The sequence below is a fragment of the Tyto alba genome, unplaced genomic scaffold, assembly GCF_018691265.1.
Source record: "Tyto alba isolate M040663 unplaced genomic scaffold, T.alba_DEE_v4.0 Super-Scaffold_1000006, whole genome shotgun sequence".
Lineage (NCBI taxonomy): Eukaryota > Metazoa > Chordata > Aves > Strigiformes > Tytonidae > Tyto > Tyto alba.
In genome coordinates, this window is record NW_024881272.1 from 14,432,289 (window position 1) to 14,450,145 (window position 17,857).

General features: G+C 39.2%; 1 protein-coding gene across 1 annotated transcript; it reads right to left on the reverse strand.

The window, feature by feature from the left end:
- Positions 1-8,960: 8,960 nt before the first annotated feature.
- On the reverse strand, positions 8,961-17,599 carry RTCA (RNA 3'-terminal phosphate cyclase). Its single transcript, XM_033000415.2, has 11 exons — positions 17,310-17,599; positions 17,091-17,191; positions 15,999-16,142; positions 14,441-14,564; positions 13,877-13,935; positions 13,209-13,350; positions 12,116-12,240; positions 11,920-11,978; positions 11,199-11,293; positions 9,906-10,010; positions 8,961-9,557 (listed from the first exon to the last, which is right to left on the reverse strand). The coding sequence occupies exons 1-11, from the start codon at positions 17,352-17,354 to the stop codon at positions 9,459-9,461; spliced, it is 1,098 nt and encodes a 365-aa protein (XP_032856306.1). The 5' UTR covers positions 17,355-17,599; the 3' UTR covers positions 8,961-9,458.
- Between the last annotated feature and the right edge of the window lie 258 nt (positions 17,600-17,857).

Sequence of the window (17,857 nt, forward strand, 5' to 3'; positions counted from 1 at the left end):
AGGCTCTGGGGGTGCAGCTGGCTCCAGGAACTTGAGCATAAACTCAAGCACAGCTACAACATTGTAAATGTGAGCTTAATTTGCTTCAGTTTCATGTGGTTTAAAGAACAAACTGATGCAAAACACCTCAACCAAACTCTGTAAGAGGTATGTCTCTCCTCTATTCAGGCAGAAATGAGGTGAATCCCATATTCCAGCATGTCTTCTATTTCATAAGATATTATGAACCACCATTTAATGTAGCTGTCTCTGCGGGCAGAGGGTAGTGCTGCACTCATGGGAACTGAGCCTCTGTCCAGTTAAAGCATAGGAAGGGCTTACAGAGATGTCCTTGAATGCTTTCTGCATCTCCAATTGTTGTAGTTTGCAGGAAGTAAAATGGTTTTGCAAGGACCAAGGTTCACTAGGGCCAGACTGTACTTCTAATTCTGTAGTTTAACAATACTGTGATATTGTAATGCTTCTGTAAGTAGACGTGAATGTGAGAGGAGGGAGGAGAAGGGAAATAAACATAAATTAGGAGGAAAGGTGGGGAAACACACATAAAACAGGAAAGAAATTAACTTGAAAGCAGAGCACAGAAAATAAAAATGGAAGCAGAAAAGTAAGTAAAAAAACAGCAAGAAGTAAAAAAGACAATTTTTTTTTGTTTGTTTGATCTTATTTGTCGTAAATACTTGGTTCCACTGCAACTGAGTCTGCAAGCTGGAGATGCTGATAGTCTGTAGTGCAGAAAATGGGCATTGAGTTACTCACTTCTTCACAGATTCACATGCTACAGCCAGTGATACAAACAAAGTGAATAGTGAATAGGGAGAGAGAATAAGAAGGCAAAAGAAAGGCTTAGATCAATAGGGTGAGACTGTGTAATTTAAACCTTCTAAGTATCAGAGATTTTGTATTATGTCATGAGATCATATGGAAAATTGTGCAGTTTTTGCCAAGATTCCCTTATTTTCTTCTCCTGAATTTTGACCTTATTTATCTTGCCCGTACTACTGATGTGTCCAGGGGAGTAGTGGCTCCTGGAAACAGCCTGCCTATAATTTACAGGAAAGTTGAATTTCATGCAGCCAATGTGGTGGGAAAAGCAGCTTTAAGGAAAAACAATTAGATTGTGGTGGCTGGCTCTGAGACTCAAATTCCTGGACATTGGGAGCCTGGGCTTGTCCCCCAGGCTCACTGTGCAGCCCTTGAGGAATGGAGCAGGGAACCATCCAAATTCTTGGTGATCGCTGCTGACACCTAAGCAGTACATGGGTATGTTCAAAACCTGGTTCTTCCTGCAGGGATGTCTTTCCATCCATTTGTGATCTTGTAGAGTGAGAGACCAGGAACTTTTTCATCAGAAAGACAGTGTGTGTCATTTAACAATCAGGACAAGAGGTGGTAGGGTATTCTTCTTTTCACTATGTGTGAGTTAAAGCATCATCCAGGAAGTAAGAGATTCAGGTTTAACTTCTTCCTTTGCCAGAAAAGATTTAAAAAGTTTTCCTTCCAAATTGTAGCAATCACTATCTATCCAATTTGCTGTGGGAGAGATGCTCTCCTCTTTTCCTGAATGATGACCAGAGTGGCCAGGGCATTCATATGGGAGAAGGTTTAATTGGTTCTATTTCAGGATCATTAAATAATCATTGGATAAAACACATATCTAAATTTTGTCTAAATGTGGGCTTGGGCTTGACACTTGATTGAGTGGCAAAACATTTGAATTATGCTTATTTTACAGAGCACATATTAAATAATAAACAGGATACAGGAATCTGGCTTTCAGTCAGAGGACATAAATCTTGTGCTCCTGGAGGTCACCATCTTCTAAGACGGAAGCAAACAAATCTATCTAAAAGCAGTTTCAAAATTATTTGTGCTGAATGGCAAAAATATGTTAAAAGCACATTGACCTTTTCTCTCTGACAAGTGTTTATAATTGATTCAGTTACCTTAATTCCTTTCTGCAAGTACAAAGGGTTAATACATGAAGTATGTTTATTCATTACGTGTCTTTTTGGATTACATTAACCCATTCTAAATATTTTATTTCATTATTACTAATCAAATCTGTCTTCAGCAGTGCAGGTTTTACAACTGTTTTAAAAAAAAGAAAAAGAAAAAAAAAAAAAGCCGCAAAGAAAACTTAAATATGTCCTCAGCTTCAGAAGAACTGAGCACACTGCAATTATTGTAAACTTCAGTGGGAGCAGAAGTAGCCACTTCTGGAAATAAAACTTCATACAGGTATGTAAGTATTCTTTACTTTATCTGGGAGAAGACCCTGTCCTATTTAAAGATATAAATTTCTAAATCATCTAGTTGTTTTTTAAATTTTTCTCTAGCAGTCCATAAAGTTTGAAAATTTTGTTCCAGTTGTAATTAATAAGGTGAAGGAAATCAGCACATTCAAATGTGTTCATCAGTTAGCTGCGTAGGTCTTTTCTTAGCCCTCCAGCAAAAGCAGCAGCTGAGATTGATTTTGGCGTTTTGTGAAATTGTTCCTTTTTTAGCACTGAAAAACAGAGAAAGAAAAAAAATATAGAATTAAGAGTTATTTTCAGAGGCTTTTGAGACCAGAGACTTTTACATTTTGGAATGGAAAGAGAAAAAAAGCAATTACTGGTACTATTAATAATGTTTCATCTGAGAAGTCAATTGTGTGTAGCAAAATCACCGATAAAGCTGAGGAGCTGAAGCTTAAAGTACAGAGCTATGATGTGAGGGGTAATAAAAAGATGAAAGGTTTGAATGGATAGAAAGACCAAGATCTGTGGGGCTTTGTGAAATGTAATTAATTTATAAGTCCTATTTTGAGCTCATACAGCTCAGCTTAACTTGCAGTCTTCCTTTACAGTTTTACAGCTGATGATTTGATTATGAAAATGAACTCTCCCACACAGAAGAGAATGCTAGCAATCTTGTTCTGATAAGATATATTTATGCAGCACCACCAAATCACTTAAACATAAGGGGGCCATGTGCTTATCCTCATTTCTGATGAAGAGACCACTGTATCTATCTAAGATTTATCACCATGTGTTGATATTCCCTGTGCAGTTGGGGCCAGCCAGTGCTTTCCAGTGCCACTTCAGAGTAACTTCTTTGACTTACTTGGATATCTTGTGAATTTAATTGCTATAAGCTGAGAATTTTTCTCTACACTCACATCTTAAAATGGTACAGATAGAGGACCTAACTTTTAACATATCCTTCATCAGGGAGAAAGGAAAAATCTAAGGCATCTAGGGACAGGGGGCTGGGGAAGAGAGGACTAACTTGTAAAAAGCAATGTAACTGGTAAATATGCATGGCTGAAAGATAAGTGAGGGACTATAATTAATCTGCTGTGGAGTACTCACTAGCAAGCCTTTACAGGAAAATATAATTCAAAATCAGAGTAGTCTGTGGCTAAACTTGGTGGCGATGATGGTAGAATAAAAGTGATGGAAATGCTGTTTAGACTCACTGCTCACTCTCTCCTCATTTCTTTTCCAAATGCTGTAATCTGTTTTCATTTATGCATATAGCCCAAATTCTGTCTTCAGTTATTACAAATGTAAATTCCTTTAGTCATGGCTTCATCATATTATAAGCAAAGCTTTGCTGTTGTATTATAACGGCAAAGTCTTGACCACCATTTCTAAAGCACAGTGTGCTCAGTATGTTGGCATTTGTCTTAGACTGCCCAGCACTTTTGTATAAGACCCCATTGTGATAAACAGCAAATGCTTTATTTGTTACTTTTTTTTTTTTTTTAAACTGGAATGTAATACCAGTATAGGAAAGAAGTCTGGGATTAAAACAAGCCTGACTTTGTTCAGATGCTACAAGAATTAATGGCTGAGAAAACATACCATCTACTAGCACATTCCTGGATTACAAGAGTTGCATAAACTTCAGGTCAGATAGAGTTGTATAAACTAGAACAGTACAGTGTGTGTAAAATTCTCTGTTTATAGAGGGGTTTCCATGTGGAAAAATCATTAAACCCTTTCACAAATTGTCTTTTTACTGAGGAATCATTCATCTGTTAATGGAAGTCTTAAGTGACTAGACAAATATATTTGGAAGGAGAGGAAGAGAAATAATTTTAGATGTTTTCTGATCTAATAAGATTTGTTCTTTTTATGGATCTTTGAAAACTTGCATGGTGTGTCAGAAACTTTGTCTAAAATTTCATCTTAAAGTATTTGTATATGAAGAAAAAGATTAATTTATTATTTCAAAGTGGGATTTTCAAATCAGAGTTCCTTGTTCTAGCAGATACCCTGTCATTATGGGATTATGGTATTGGATTTGGAAAGCATTGGGCAGAAAGCCTCCTGGGCAGAGAAGAGACTGTGAAACACCTAAAACGCAGCTGGGTGGTACAAAACCTCAAAATCACACACCTTGTAGTGTGAGCTTCTCCATATGCATACTTAATAAGAGCTTTTAGCTTTTAAGTGGATTTTTAAGTAGGTTTCCTAAACTTTGAACTTTGTTCTTCAGTGTACTAGTAAAGCTGGGATTAAAGGAAAAATTTTGGTTCTGCCTAAATTTACACAGGATTGTGTTTCCACTTGTTTTACCTCAGTTTTTATAGACTTTTCTGCAGTCAAATATTAGGGAAGCACTTTCCAGATGACCTATCTTACTTGATTTTTAGATACTGATATTACTTCCTAGTCTCTCAATCACCAACAGATTGAATCTCTGTGTTTGCATTCACTTGTTTTTCAATTCAGGAAGATGTAGCCCTAATTCTAAAAAAACCTTTTCCATTGTTTCCATTGTAAAGAATTTAATTTGGCATTTTTTTTCCCTATATGCACCTTCATTTTGGTATAGTGTTTTATTTAACCTATGGCTCATTTTAACAATGTCAGTTATAAATAACCAGTGCTGGAATATTTTAGAGAATTCTTCCACACTATGTTCAGATGATCATTAGTTGTCAGATAGGGCATTCAGGATCATAGGATAATGAGGTGGGAAGGAACCACAGGAGAGCTCTGGTCCAACCTCCTGCTCAATGCAGGGCCAGCCATGAGCTCAGGCTAGGTTGGTCAGGGCATAGTCCAGCCTGAGCCTCTCTTGGTTCAGTTTACCACTGCTGCCTCTCACCTTCCCACCACACACCAGCATGAAGGGCCTGGCTCCATCTCCTCCATAACCTCTTCACAAGCACTGGCAGGTTGCTGGTGGGTGCCCAAATTTGTCCCCTCCCCAGGCTGAGCAAGCCCCCTTGCTTCAGCCTCTCCTCACAGAGATCCAGCCCCACACCAACTTGACCATTGGTGTCTGTCTTGTATGGAAGAGCCCAAAAGTGGATGCAGTATTCTCAACATTGTCTAGAAAATAGTAAAAGTTTTACTAATATTTTAGCGACCAGAATGAGACCCATAGGCCCAGAAGAGGAACAGTTACCAGCTGAAGTAGATTTACGGACATGAGAGGAGAAAAGGTTCAAAGGTACTCTTTTTGAAAGTAACAGAGTTCGGTCAGAACCAGAATGCAGTAGTTCCTGGGGAACTTTTTGTAACTTTTTGGCTGCATACAATGCCCTTACTATTTGTCTTGAGACTTCAGTCCCCACATATCTCGGTGCAGTGCCTCTCTCTGATCATCACATTCATCCAATCACAATTCTCTCTCATGGAAGTACACTAGGGACACATAGTTTGAGAGGAATAATCCCATTTCCTTGGTGTACAGAACCTGTGAGTCATCACCACTACTTGTTTGAACAGCATTAAATGTAAGCATCTTAGTTGTATCTATGCACCCACACTGAAGTTTTTATATAAGATTCAAATGTGCCTGATTAACATAAGAAAACCCAGTGCATATTTGTAGAGCAGGTGCAAGCAATGTCTCATCTCTTCCTGAACAAAAGGTTAATACATTCCCACTAGTCACTTAATCCAACCTTATCGCTAAAAATTATATGATTGTAAGCAGATATAAATGAAAGTTTAAAAGCTTCATGTAATACACTGTAATTATTAGTTAATATGCAAAAGGGCAGGAAGTTTGAAAAAATAAAAGTTACACCACTAACTACCAACAACTAATTTGCACACACTGCACTAATTTTAAGAATTATGCTGTAAAATTTAAGCTTAAGTACATACAGCACGTGCAATGTAGGAGTGTGATGTAACAAGATCTGCAGCTCATGTTTTGACTTGTAGATTTAAAAACTAAGTGAATTGAAAATAAATGTAAACCCAGAGTATTTAAGTTTTACGATGTGGAACCCTGTTGAAAAGGGAAAACAGCAACTCTGTAGAATATGTATGATACTAGTAGTCCCAAAATAATTTTATTATTATCTCAGTTAAAATTTGTTCAAGTATATATGTAATGAAGAGTAATTAATTACTGTATGTAGAAAATGAACAGGAATTATGGTAAATGTTTCCTGATGAGAGGTTACCATGAGGTGACAGGATATGAATTGGGCCTAGCTAATAAAATTCTGCGTGTGCGTACGTGTGTGTGTGTATAGCAGGGAGTAAAGAATGTTTTAGGACTTTAATCCTACAGAAGCGTAAAATCTGTTGTGGATGTCTCCCATCTAGAGATTTTCTCACCCTTGAGGAGAAAAATCATCAAATCAGCACCCGGTTCCTTCAGTCAAAGCAGCAGTGCAGGGGTGGCTAAGCCATCACAGTGGCGGAGGTGAGCAAGGCAGGGCCAGCACACCGGCCCCCTCTCCCAGCCAGAAGCGGCCCCCGCCCTCCCGTCACAGCAAGAGGGAGCTGGACACCAAGAACCGTCAAGTGGTAACCGCCAGCTGCTCTTTTTAACGGGCTTATGGAGCGCGGGGAGGTGCAGTAATAGTTGTCGGTAGTGCTGAGCTGCTATTTACTGTGCTTACTAAGTGGGTCATTCTTACTTGTTTGCTAAAGCGAAGCGGTGATTACAGGGCAAAAAAGCCAAGAGTGTAAGGCACTCGCTATAGATTCTAAAACCCAAAGGGAAGGTATCAGTTCTAGATTGTAATTTATAAAGATATACACAATATTGGCTTACCTTGAATAACAGTACAAAAAAATGCTGATTTTATTATCTCTCAAGAAGCATAATTTCTACAAATGTTGGAATTTCATACTAAAAAAATAAATTTGCTTGTACTCCATGAAAGTTGCTGGATTGGATATTGTAAAAAGATATTAAATTACAGAGAATCCAACAATCGAATTTCAAAGGTAACAAAAAGGAATACTGTAACTACAGAGGTTACAAACTGTATTCAATATGCTTTTCTATATTCATTTTCAGCGAGGATATATAAGTATTTGTAATAAATTTTTGGTTTTACCATCTTAGTTCTAGGGTTTACTGAAGCTTCCTTGTTCTTGGCTGCCAGAGCAACAAGAGTATTTCCCACAAACTAGTAATCTTCTGACTGAGGTAAAACTGATTATATCATTGTCTTCCGCCACATTTTCTTCTGAAGAAATAGTGAATATATTCCGGATATTGCTAAGCTCACCTTCCCAATATGTTTCCTGTAGCGAGAAGTAACTTCCATTTAAGAGGCAGTCCCTCAACTGAAGAAACAAACAAAAAAACCCCACAAAACCTAAAACCAAAAAGCCTAACCCATTTGCCTGCTCACAGTAAATACCAGTCGCCCAGGAAAACTGTAGAACCTCAATCTTTGAAAATTTTCAAAACCTGACTGGGCAAGGCTATAATTGACCTGATATAAATTGTAAGTTAGTGGTGCTTTGATCAGGAGGTTGATTTAAATTACATCTTGCCATCCATTCTGCAGGAATATCTCCATTAGGAGTAAAATCAGTCAGATAAATTAATTTTTTGAATTGTGGAAAATGGTAAAGACCCATTCAAATGGGATTTAGAAGATCTTGTTTTCTTAAGTACAGACAACAACTCTATTGGGGCTTGCTTTCAAGGTTTTTTTGAAAAAATAGAGAGTTCTTCCAAAAGGAAAACACTGAAAACTGTTAGCAGTACAAACTAGCAATTCAGAGGTGTCTTCAACTGCAGTCGAGTATTCAGCGTTACAGACGTACTTCAGTGGGCATCCGCTGCCCCCTTCAGACCATTCCCAGTATTAGAGAAAAATAATTAGAAATTAATAGCATCCCATTCTTTTGCACTAGTTTTCAGGTGGATACAGGGGGAGAACGCTAAGAAAGATGTCATTAAGTAGATAGTTGGTGAACGTTTTGTATATCGGCAAAGGATTTCTTTCGTGTTGGAAATGCATAGTAATGCAATTATCTTAATGAGTAAGATAAACAGTACTTGAAGTTACATCCTTAGCTGTCAAGTTCGTTAGTCACAATGGAAGAAAAGAAGATCTTAGAGAAAAGGCTGGAGACTAGACTGTGGAAAACCTAGAAATCCATTCAAGCTTCCAGAGTTCATTTAGTTTGGGTTAAGTGATTCCAACTCTGTGATTCAGTTCTTCCTATGCAAAACAAATTATGCCCTCTCTCTCTCTCCTTTTATCTTCCTTTTACTTCAGAAAAAGCTTTTGTAGCACAATCAAGGACAGATTGGCAGAGGTTCTTCCTTGCGTCACAAATGGGGGATAACGCAGCTGGATTGTATATGCCTAAACACACCTGTGCCTATGTGCAGTGCTCAGTGTACACACATGTAGGGATCTGTGGGTACAGCTGCGAGTTCAGCTGCTCTCCAATCTCAGCTAAAATTGAGCACTCCCTTTAAAAAGAGCAAACAACAACTTGGTGAAAATGTAGACCCAGTTAGTACGCTGACAAGGACAACCAGTTAATATTTTGTGTTTGGGATGTAATGTGGTACATTGCTTTAGCTTGCCTGAGAAGGTTTTTTAAAATAGATGAGAAGGGAAGATTATATTATACATTAAGTGTTCTTTTTGTAGGGAAAGAAATTGTGCTTTGGAAAAGTTACTTTGTATCCATCTCCCACTAACACAGCCTGCTGAGATAATAGCAAATATAAACACCAGACTTTCATATGGTGATATTGCTTTATTATTTCTTCATGCACAATCTAGGCAAGATGGTTAGAGAACAGCAATACAGATTTGATGGTGCACATGATTCCATATAGCTCATAACATAAAAGTTCCCAAAGAATAAAACTTGCATTTTAAAGGGGAAAGAATGTATCAATATTTTTTTCAAAACTGAGATAGTTCTTTTCTACTTTGGTGAATCTGCATTTTCAAAGGTTCTAACTGAAGCTCTCAAACACATACAGTGTATTCTATTTGCTGTCCTGTTTGCTGTTAATAGTACAAAAAAAAAAAAAAGTAAAGTTTCCATTTTTCACACCACAGATTCTCAGCACACCAAGGAAAAACTCATCATCATCCTTGAAGTTAAATCACCCAGATGTGACAGAAGGCTTCTCCTGTTCACATGCATATCCATTGAAATGTAGTGCAATACATCACTGAGGTATGTTGACTTTTGCTTTTGTCAGCTTGCTGCTTTTTTTTTTTTTAAACCCTATAAATTTGGGTTTATCATCCCCATTCCTTGGCACTCAATGATGTAAGTATCTTTACTGGGATCTTCCTCTTCCAATTTTGTCACAGTAAATTTGGCCTAAAAGAGGATTAGAAATATGTCACTAATTACGTTATAACGTTCATAAGTTTAAATATTTAGTACCTGATTCACAGTAATCATATTGCCATGCGTTTATGTGTATTACAGCTTTGATTTCATTAAAAAACATTTAAATCAAGGTGATAAACCTATCTAACCATTCTAAAGGCATTTACCTTTACCTCTAAAGTATGCTCACTTTCTACACGTAAACTATTTTAGTATTTATTTTATCAGTGCTTGTTCTCTGTGATCAAGTTCAGTTCACAATGTCTGCCAAACTGTACATTGCCTAGTTACTGTATGACAACTGATAGGTAAAACTTCCTGAACTTTTGGACTCACCTTTGTTAGCTGCTCTGCAAAGTGTACAGCCGTTTGAGTATGAAGTGTAATTGGTCCACTTTTCACTCTAGACACCCCCTTTGCTAGTGCCATGAAAATGATTAGCTGGAAGGGTGGAAAAGGTAATTATTAGGTAATTATTAAGTAACTCTTCAGATCCTAGGAACTTACTTATTAAAAAAAAAAAAAAAGGAAAAACATGCAAAATGTCTGTATAAGTAAAAATGTGGTCTGCCAAGTTTCATAAAAGTTCATGATGCTGAGCATTAAGAGTGATCCAAGGCTCAAGAAGCTTGAAAATTACTACTGTAACACCTATTACAGAAAGGCTACTACTTTTCCACAGCGCAGTTTGCCACTGAATTCCTGTTACTAAATTTAACTTTGCCCTCCTCCACTCTCCTGCCCTGAAATTCCCCAAAGTCATGTCAGGCTGCAGATTGGTAGGTTACCTTTATGGAGAAAAAAAACTCAGGAAGAGGATTTTTAATTCTAGCACTTTCTGATTACATATTTGCCAGACAGATATTTGAAAAAATCTGATTTGATTTACAAAGATCACCATGACAAATGCTCTGCAAAGCATGATATAACTGAGCAGTTCCCATACACACTGATTCTAGCTGTGGCATGTTTCCACCAATTGTACTGTGCATGCTTTGGAAAAAGTAGGATGAGTCCAAGACCTAAATACTTCCTATTATACTCCATAATAGTAATGTGTGGCCAGGTGTTTACAGCTAAGAGCTAACGTCATCCTACCTAGCACAGCCCAAGATTCTTGCCAGGCTGCATTATTGAAAACAAGATAGTGGAGGGTCTTCATTCCCAGATGAAATTAGGTGAGCAAGACAAACAGGAGCACCTCCTAGATACGCAGTTCTGTAATAGCTTCACTTAGTATCATTCTTAATATGTAACCAGGGAGCTATTTTTACTCCACTACATGGAGTGTGAAATAGAAGCAAATACCTACCTCTTTCTTTCATACGTACTAAGATATACAGGAATAAAAAATTTAAGGGTGCTGGTGCAAACCCAGAAGCATCTGCGGTTCCTAAAAACTGTATGTAATTTGCTAATTCTAGTGATGATGTGACCACACCCGGAAATGTCCTAAAACTTCTAATTATCAAATAATTATGTAAAGTCACACCTACCTGTGGAGATACAGACTAACTCTGAAATCTACATCTCATGCTTTCCCTCTTCAGATTTATTTTATTTACAATTGATACATACATGCATGTTCTTGCTACTTCAACTTCATGTAAACACATGCAGGAGCCTTACTTGGTCTTGCAGAGAGTCATCCACAGCTCCACCATGTTTAAGATTCCTAAGCAGTATCTCAGCCGCTTCGATGCCAACCTTGTCAGCGTTCTTTCCTAACAGAGAAATCCAGGAGATCAGGATGCTGCCAATTATTATTTAACATTTAAAAAATACAGAAGGAAAAAAAATCAAGAAATGATCAAAAGTTTTTAAACTATTTCCATGCTCTCGTCTCAAAGGTCTGCTTAAGAACCGCCCCCCATCTTATGTTGGCATATAGTTCATACATTCTAAGCAATGGAAAGAAAATAGCCCCACTTAGACAGAGAAACATTTTATTCAAACCACTTTAAACCAAAATCACTTCTATTCCTTTTAATTTATATACACATCTAGATTCATTGTTGAACAAAACTCAACAGGTAAACCAGAAAGACTGCATGTTCCTAAAGTCTGGAAGCATTATCAACTTGGTGATCCTTAACAATCCATTCTGATAAAAGGTAAGTTTAATAATTTCGTTAATTTTGTCACTATGCAAAAGCATCTTAGTACAAAGTGTAAGATTCCATTTACTATGTTTAAAATCTGCTCATTTCCACTGTCCTTTAGTAATAAATAAAATCCATTTAAAAATGCAATACTCAAAGCATTAGATCTTTGAATAGATTATACTTCAGATTTCTATTTATTAATAGTACATGAAGTTAAATCTGAATATAATTCATGGAACTCTTACCTCTCTTGCCAAGTGATGACCCAGCTAACAAACAACCTGTTGAAGTCTCTGCAACAACGCTAAGCAGAAAAAAACAGAATTGATATTAAGAACAAAATCGCTCCCATTACACTTTATTTATCAGATATGTAATCAAGATCTAGCTAATCAACCAGCAAGGTTACAGGCATCAATAGAAAGTCTGAGCTCATCTTACATTATTCCACTACCAGTCCCAAAGGCTTGATCATCAGGCTCTCGAACAGGCTGAATGTTAATGTAAAGATCTCTGATTTCTTTTCTGATGCATCTCACTGCTGCTGCTGCCATGTCTTTTGCCAGCTAACAAGATAAGAGATAAAAACATTAATTAAATTATGTAACTAAGTAATACTTTTTCCTCATAACTCTAATTATTACAGTGAATCCCTGAATAAAGGGGCTACTTTATTAACTAGAAGAACAAAGGATTGTTATAAAAACCCTACAAGAAAGCACTGAACGTCATCTCTTGAGAATTTTCCCACAAAATTAAGGTAACATTAAATGCTGAACAAATGACAGTTACAGTGATGTATGTAGAAACTTCAATACCAATAGAAATTCAAGAACTTTCCTCCACTCATAGGGAGAAAGATTTGATTTTAGTCTTGACATCTCAAGACATTAGATTGTTAAAAAAATCCCCCAAAAAACAACAAACAAAACCAAAAAAAAAAACAAAAACAAACCAAAATAAAAAAACTTCAGTTTCTCCTTTTCCTTCCTCTACTAATGCCTAGCTTCTGTGTGAGAATGAGCATTAAGGAGATCCAACCACTCATTGCCTGTAAATACAGACAGGATAGGAATAATAAAAAGAGGGGTGTATAAAGGAGCAAATTCCTCTCTGTTTTCTCTTTGGCTAAACCTACCCTTAACTTGTTCTGTCTAACACCCTTAGCAATGGTTGAAAAATTTGATGTAGTCTGAACTCTGCCTATTACAATGCACCATAGTTTATGCACAAATCTATGCATATGACTGTTCAAAAGTCTTCAGCATGTACTGAGGGGTATCTTGCATCTGATTATCAAGGATACTGTTCTCATTTCCTGTTTTAGCCACTACTATATTGCTATGCAATAAATGGGTTTTAGATACATCCAAAATTCTATTCTACTGCCTCAATAATTGAAACAATTTAATAACGCTACTTTGTATGTGAAAGATTCAAGAATACAGGAACAGTAGAGGTATGTTAAGCCGATTACATGCAATTTTATACATACATGAAGTTGGATACTACCAGAACTATTATCAGCACTTACTTTTATAGGCAGCGCTCCAGCAACAAATGCTCTTCCATATATCTTTGTCACTGTGCCACGTTCTGTTAAGTTTATTGGGCTCAACATTTTGACTGGTGACATCTGGACTACAACTTCACCACCTCCCTGAGGATAGTAGCCCCTATTTAGAAACAGTAATCAGATATAATTGAATGCACGGACCACAAGGAAACAAAGGAAAGAGCCAGAAGGCTCTTCACACATTTCATTATACATTTTTACATTCTCTGTTACTGTACATATAAATTTTCTTGATGTGTGCCTTAAAAATCTTTATAATAGAATTAGCTTCTCTAACAGTATTATCTCATAACATATATCTTATTAACTACCTAACACAAACATAACTGGGACCTCAGAACAAACTCAGTAATGTCCTGCTTGTTCAGCATGCACTTCCCTCAGGGGTAGTCCATAAGAAAAATTAAATAGCAGCTGAAGACTCAGCAACATAAAAAAAAAAGACCGGAAAGAATCATATCACATTCATCATATGGTAACAGCACACACAGGGGCAGCTAATGCAGATGAATTCATGTATTATAAATTCATCCCTGAGCTTGACTGAGGGCACCTTGTGAGTGTGCCTCTGTGCTCACACACTGGTTCAGTAAGGCCTGCCTCTTCTACGTGTCTCCATAACTCACCTCTTTTTTATGTCACAATTAAATGTGAAATTGAACTTTTCAACTATTGGCTTGAAAACCTGAAAAACAAGCATATAAAAACACAGAGTGAATCTACTTTGCATTTATAATTTCCCACTATTTTATGCAGTCTTCGAAAAAAGAAAAAAAAAGTTAAACACAAGCATTTCAGTTACACTATTTAAAAAAAATATATATAGCCAATCTCATCCATACAACTTATTTGACATTCCTCATACTTCATTCTGAATGATACTTTGTGTAAAAGTATTTTCTTATGGAAGGAGGATGAGAAATTCTTAACAATTCACAGCACTTATAGAATAAATAATATATTTTTAGTGATATTTTCTTTAGTAATTAAAAGAAAACAGACTAGCTGCTGTTTCAGGGAATTCCATGAAACACTGGTTGCTCTCTGCATACAGTACACTAATAGTGTTATATTCACATGCCTAATTCCATAATTACAAATAAACTTGCAGTAAGAGCAACAGAAGTACAGGAGTTACATTGCATATATATGCATGAAAGATGCACCAAGGCAAAGAAATTTTTCCCTACCATGACTGTGTAGTCTATCTGAGGAGCCATCTCAGCATTAGTCCCACCTTTTAAATGTAGTTCTGATGGGGAAGCAGCAAACAGCACACAGGGCATTGCTACTTGCATCAGGAGACACACACTCCTAAAAGCAATTATAAGATACCCAAATGTCATGCAGTCATAATCCACAGAATCATTACATATCAAAGGCAAATGACTTCCCAGTGCATTTACATAAGTATCTGATTTTGAACATTACCTATAAAGTAACCTTATTAGTCTTAAAAAAATACTGATTTAAAACTTCATGTCTTTAGCAAGCCTAGATATGAAGGTTTCTATTTCGCAGTAATTGCATCTTTAATGCTCCTGTCTGAAATAAAAGTTATGTAGCTTACTGAGTATATTGATGGGACTGTGAAAACCATAGGTTTAGCTAGCAGATGATAAAAGCAGAGAAGGCTCAGGCAGCAATTTTAACGTTTTAATACTTAAATAACAAAATATTTAGAAAACTAGAGAAGTGCATAGAAGCTGGTCAGCATCCCACACAAGAAAACTCAGGGGTGTAGAAAATATGCTTTTAGATACAGGATTGCCCTATCACTGAATCTCTCCACATTTCATAGATAATAAAAAACTTCAAAAATAAAATTTCCAAAAGTAAGTTTGTTCAGCAAAAGAAAACCGTTATCTCACAGGGCTTTCAAACATAATTTTGAATTGTGAAAACGGTAGTCATCACTGAACTGAAGAAAATATGGGTTTGTTTCTTTAAATAACTTTCAAATATTTGTGAATCATCCTGTCTCTTTTTTTTGCTTGTGCTTGATTACTAATTTTGCTGCATTGTTGCTTACTCAAACTTTTCTGTGTTTAATAAAAGGCATCAGCTTGGTTGTTTATATTACTGTAGCTCAGAAAAATACTTCTCTTAATGGAAAATTTAACTTATGCCTAACCTGGCTATGCTTCTCAACAACTGTCCACACTAGCCTTCCATAGCTAAACCCATTTAATCGGTTTTGCAACAGATTCCAAGAACAAAGGACCCAACACAGAAATACAGGATAGAAGAAACACAGGCACAAAGGACCACGGATAGAATATGTTCCCAGTTCCAAAAGACTAGTATCCCATCTTGTACCATTACGTGCGTAAGTAAAATCTCAAAATTTACTTTATTATATGATGAGAATTTTTTTATATTTAATGGATTTGAGATACTTATCTAATTTGATACATTTGACCTGATATGTAATGCACTAATGTGAGAAAATAACAGATAAAGTTTAAAATATATGGGCAGCTGGTTTTTGCTTAACACTAATCATGTGTTCAACTTATATATCAAATATAATTTTAAAACTATTACACTTACATGTACTTTATTCATAGGTATCCTGCCTACACTAAAGTTTCTCTGGTCACATATATCTGGCTCAGGCAGAACAGATTTTTGGCTTATTGCCCATGTATTAATGTTATATTTTTCCCTGTTCGTTATGATTCTGAAGTTACCAAAACCAGTTAAGAGCAGTTACTCGTCTGTCATTATCCATGTACAAAGACATACCCTGCTGTTTTTGTATCTGCTATGTGGGTTCCACCTTTGATCTTCCCAGGAGTGAAGGTTATTTCTGTTGAGCCAATTTCTCCGCCTTCCAGCTTCCCCTCACATAGATCTCGAATGATCTCCAATCCAGACAGATGCTGAGGCCTTGGAGTGACAATATAAAGATACATGTAAGTAGACTACGTACTCATGTTACATGAAAAGAACTACTAAACACAAACTAATAGATACTACAATTGCAAATTTCAGATCAAACAAGGATCAGAAATTTGATTAGGTTCCTACAGTACTTCTCCTGAATTCACAGGAGCCAAAGGAACAGCATTCAGGACATTCTGGAATTTGCAGGATTCTGGTCTGTCTTCCACTGCAATGGGTCCAGACAGATGAGATGCAGGAGCAGTCTCTTGTCCTCATGTGATAAATGCTTAGACAAAAATGCAATGGGATAACGATGTCAATAGTGAACTGGAGCCAAGCCAGTAACTGGTTGCCAGAGCCACAGGAGAGCTAACAGTTTTGCTATGTATCCGTCTTGCTGTTCTTGCATTTCCGTTTGTTTGAGTAATTTAAATAGGAAAGAAGCGAACTCTTCTTAACACTATACACTCGTTGAACCGGCGTTTTACTGAGGCATTACATGATCTCAGCTGTATTTCATGTTTCATACCGTGCAGTCCGCATAGCAGCTTCGGAAGTATTCGGGAGACGCTCTGTAAGCCCGTCGTGGCTGCCAGGGGCAGCGCCCTCACCGGCGCCGGCAGCCGGCCAGGTGCTGCGCTGAGGGGAGCGGGCCAAGGGGTCCGCACCCTCCCGCCGGGAGGCGGCGGGGCGCCTTCCTCCGCGCCGTCAGCCACGGGCGGCATTTTCTGACAAAAAGGCCCTCTTAAAGCAATGGAAGCACACGGGTTTTGTTCTCGGAAGCACTTCAGACAAAAGCAAGCCGAGGCGTTCGCACGGCTGCGCCCCCGGCCCGGGAGGGGCCTTAACACACGCCGCACCGCGCCCCCGCCGAACGCGCCCGGGGATCATCACCGCGCCCCGGGGCAGCCTCCGGGCGAGCGGACACGAGGAGGAAGGAGGGGCCGTTACCTGAGGCCGGGCTGGCTCCTCCCGGCGCGGATCCGGCGCACCCGCAGCGGCAGGCCCAGGAGGCAGCTCAGGGCCGTCGACACTCGCAAGATCTGCCCGCCCTGCACGGAGAAACGGCGCTCGTCAGGCGCTGCGGCACTTCCCACCCAGCCGGCCGCTACCGGCCCGCCCGTCACCGCTGCCCGGGGAGAGGCAAGGCGCGGCCAGCCCGGTGCTCACCCCCTCCATGATCCCGCCGTCTATCTCCACCCTGTCCCCCTCCATGACCGGCGGTGAGCGCCGCTGTCTCTCGCAGAGGCCCCCGCCGCGCCGATAGGATCCCGGCGGGGCCCTGCAGACAGCGAGCCCCCGGCGAAGCAGCCCCAAGTCCCCGGGGCCGCGAACGCTTGCCGACGGGAGCGCGCTCCAGATGCGCCCCGACCCGCCGGTGCCGGTGCCGGTGCCTGTGCCTGAGCCGGGCGGCGGCGCTGGAGCAGGCGCAGAGCGGAACCACCTCCCCGCCCGCCCGCCGGGAGCTGGCGGGGGCGGTTCCGCTGAGTGAGGAGCAGCCGCCGGGTCCCAGCTCCCGGGCAGCCGCGAAGCGGGCGGTGGGAGCCGCTTTCTCCCCGCGTTAGCGAACACGTCATGGCACAGGGCAGAGCTGCGGCGGCTCGGCGCCCCGGAGGAGGCGACGCCCGTCCTTGGTCCCGAGGCTGCGGCCACGGGTCACGCTAGACCAGAGCGGTGACAATCGCAGCACCCCACAAACCGGGACGTCAGCCCGGCGG

Excerpts from the sequence above, each read along its gene's own strand:
- RTCA (XM_033000415.2), bottom strand. The coding sequence starts at position 17,354 with ATGGAGGGGGACAGGGTGGAGATAGACGGCGGGATCATGGAGGGG. Across the intron at positions 13,936-14,440 it reads AGATAGACTACACAGTCATG|GTTTTCAAGCCAATAGTTGA; the intron begins GTAGGGAAAAAT and ends CTTGTTTTTCAG. Across the intron at positions 12,241-13,208 it reads CTGGAGCGCTGCCTATAAAA|CTGGCAAAAGACATGGCAGC; the intron begins GTAAGTGCTGAT and ends TTATCTTGTTAG.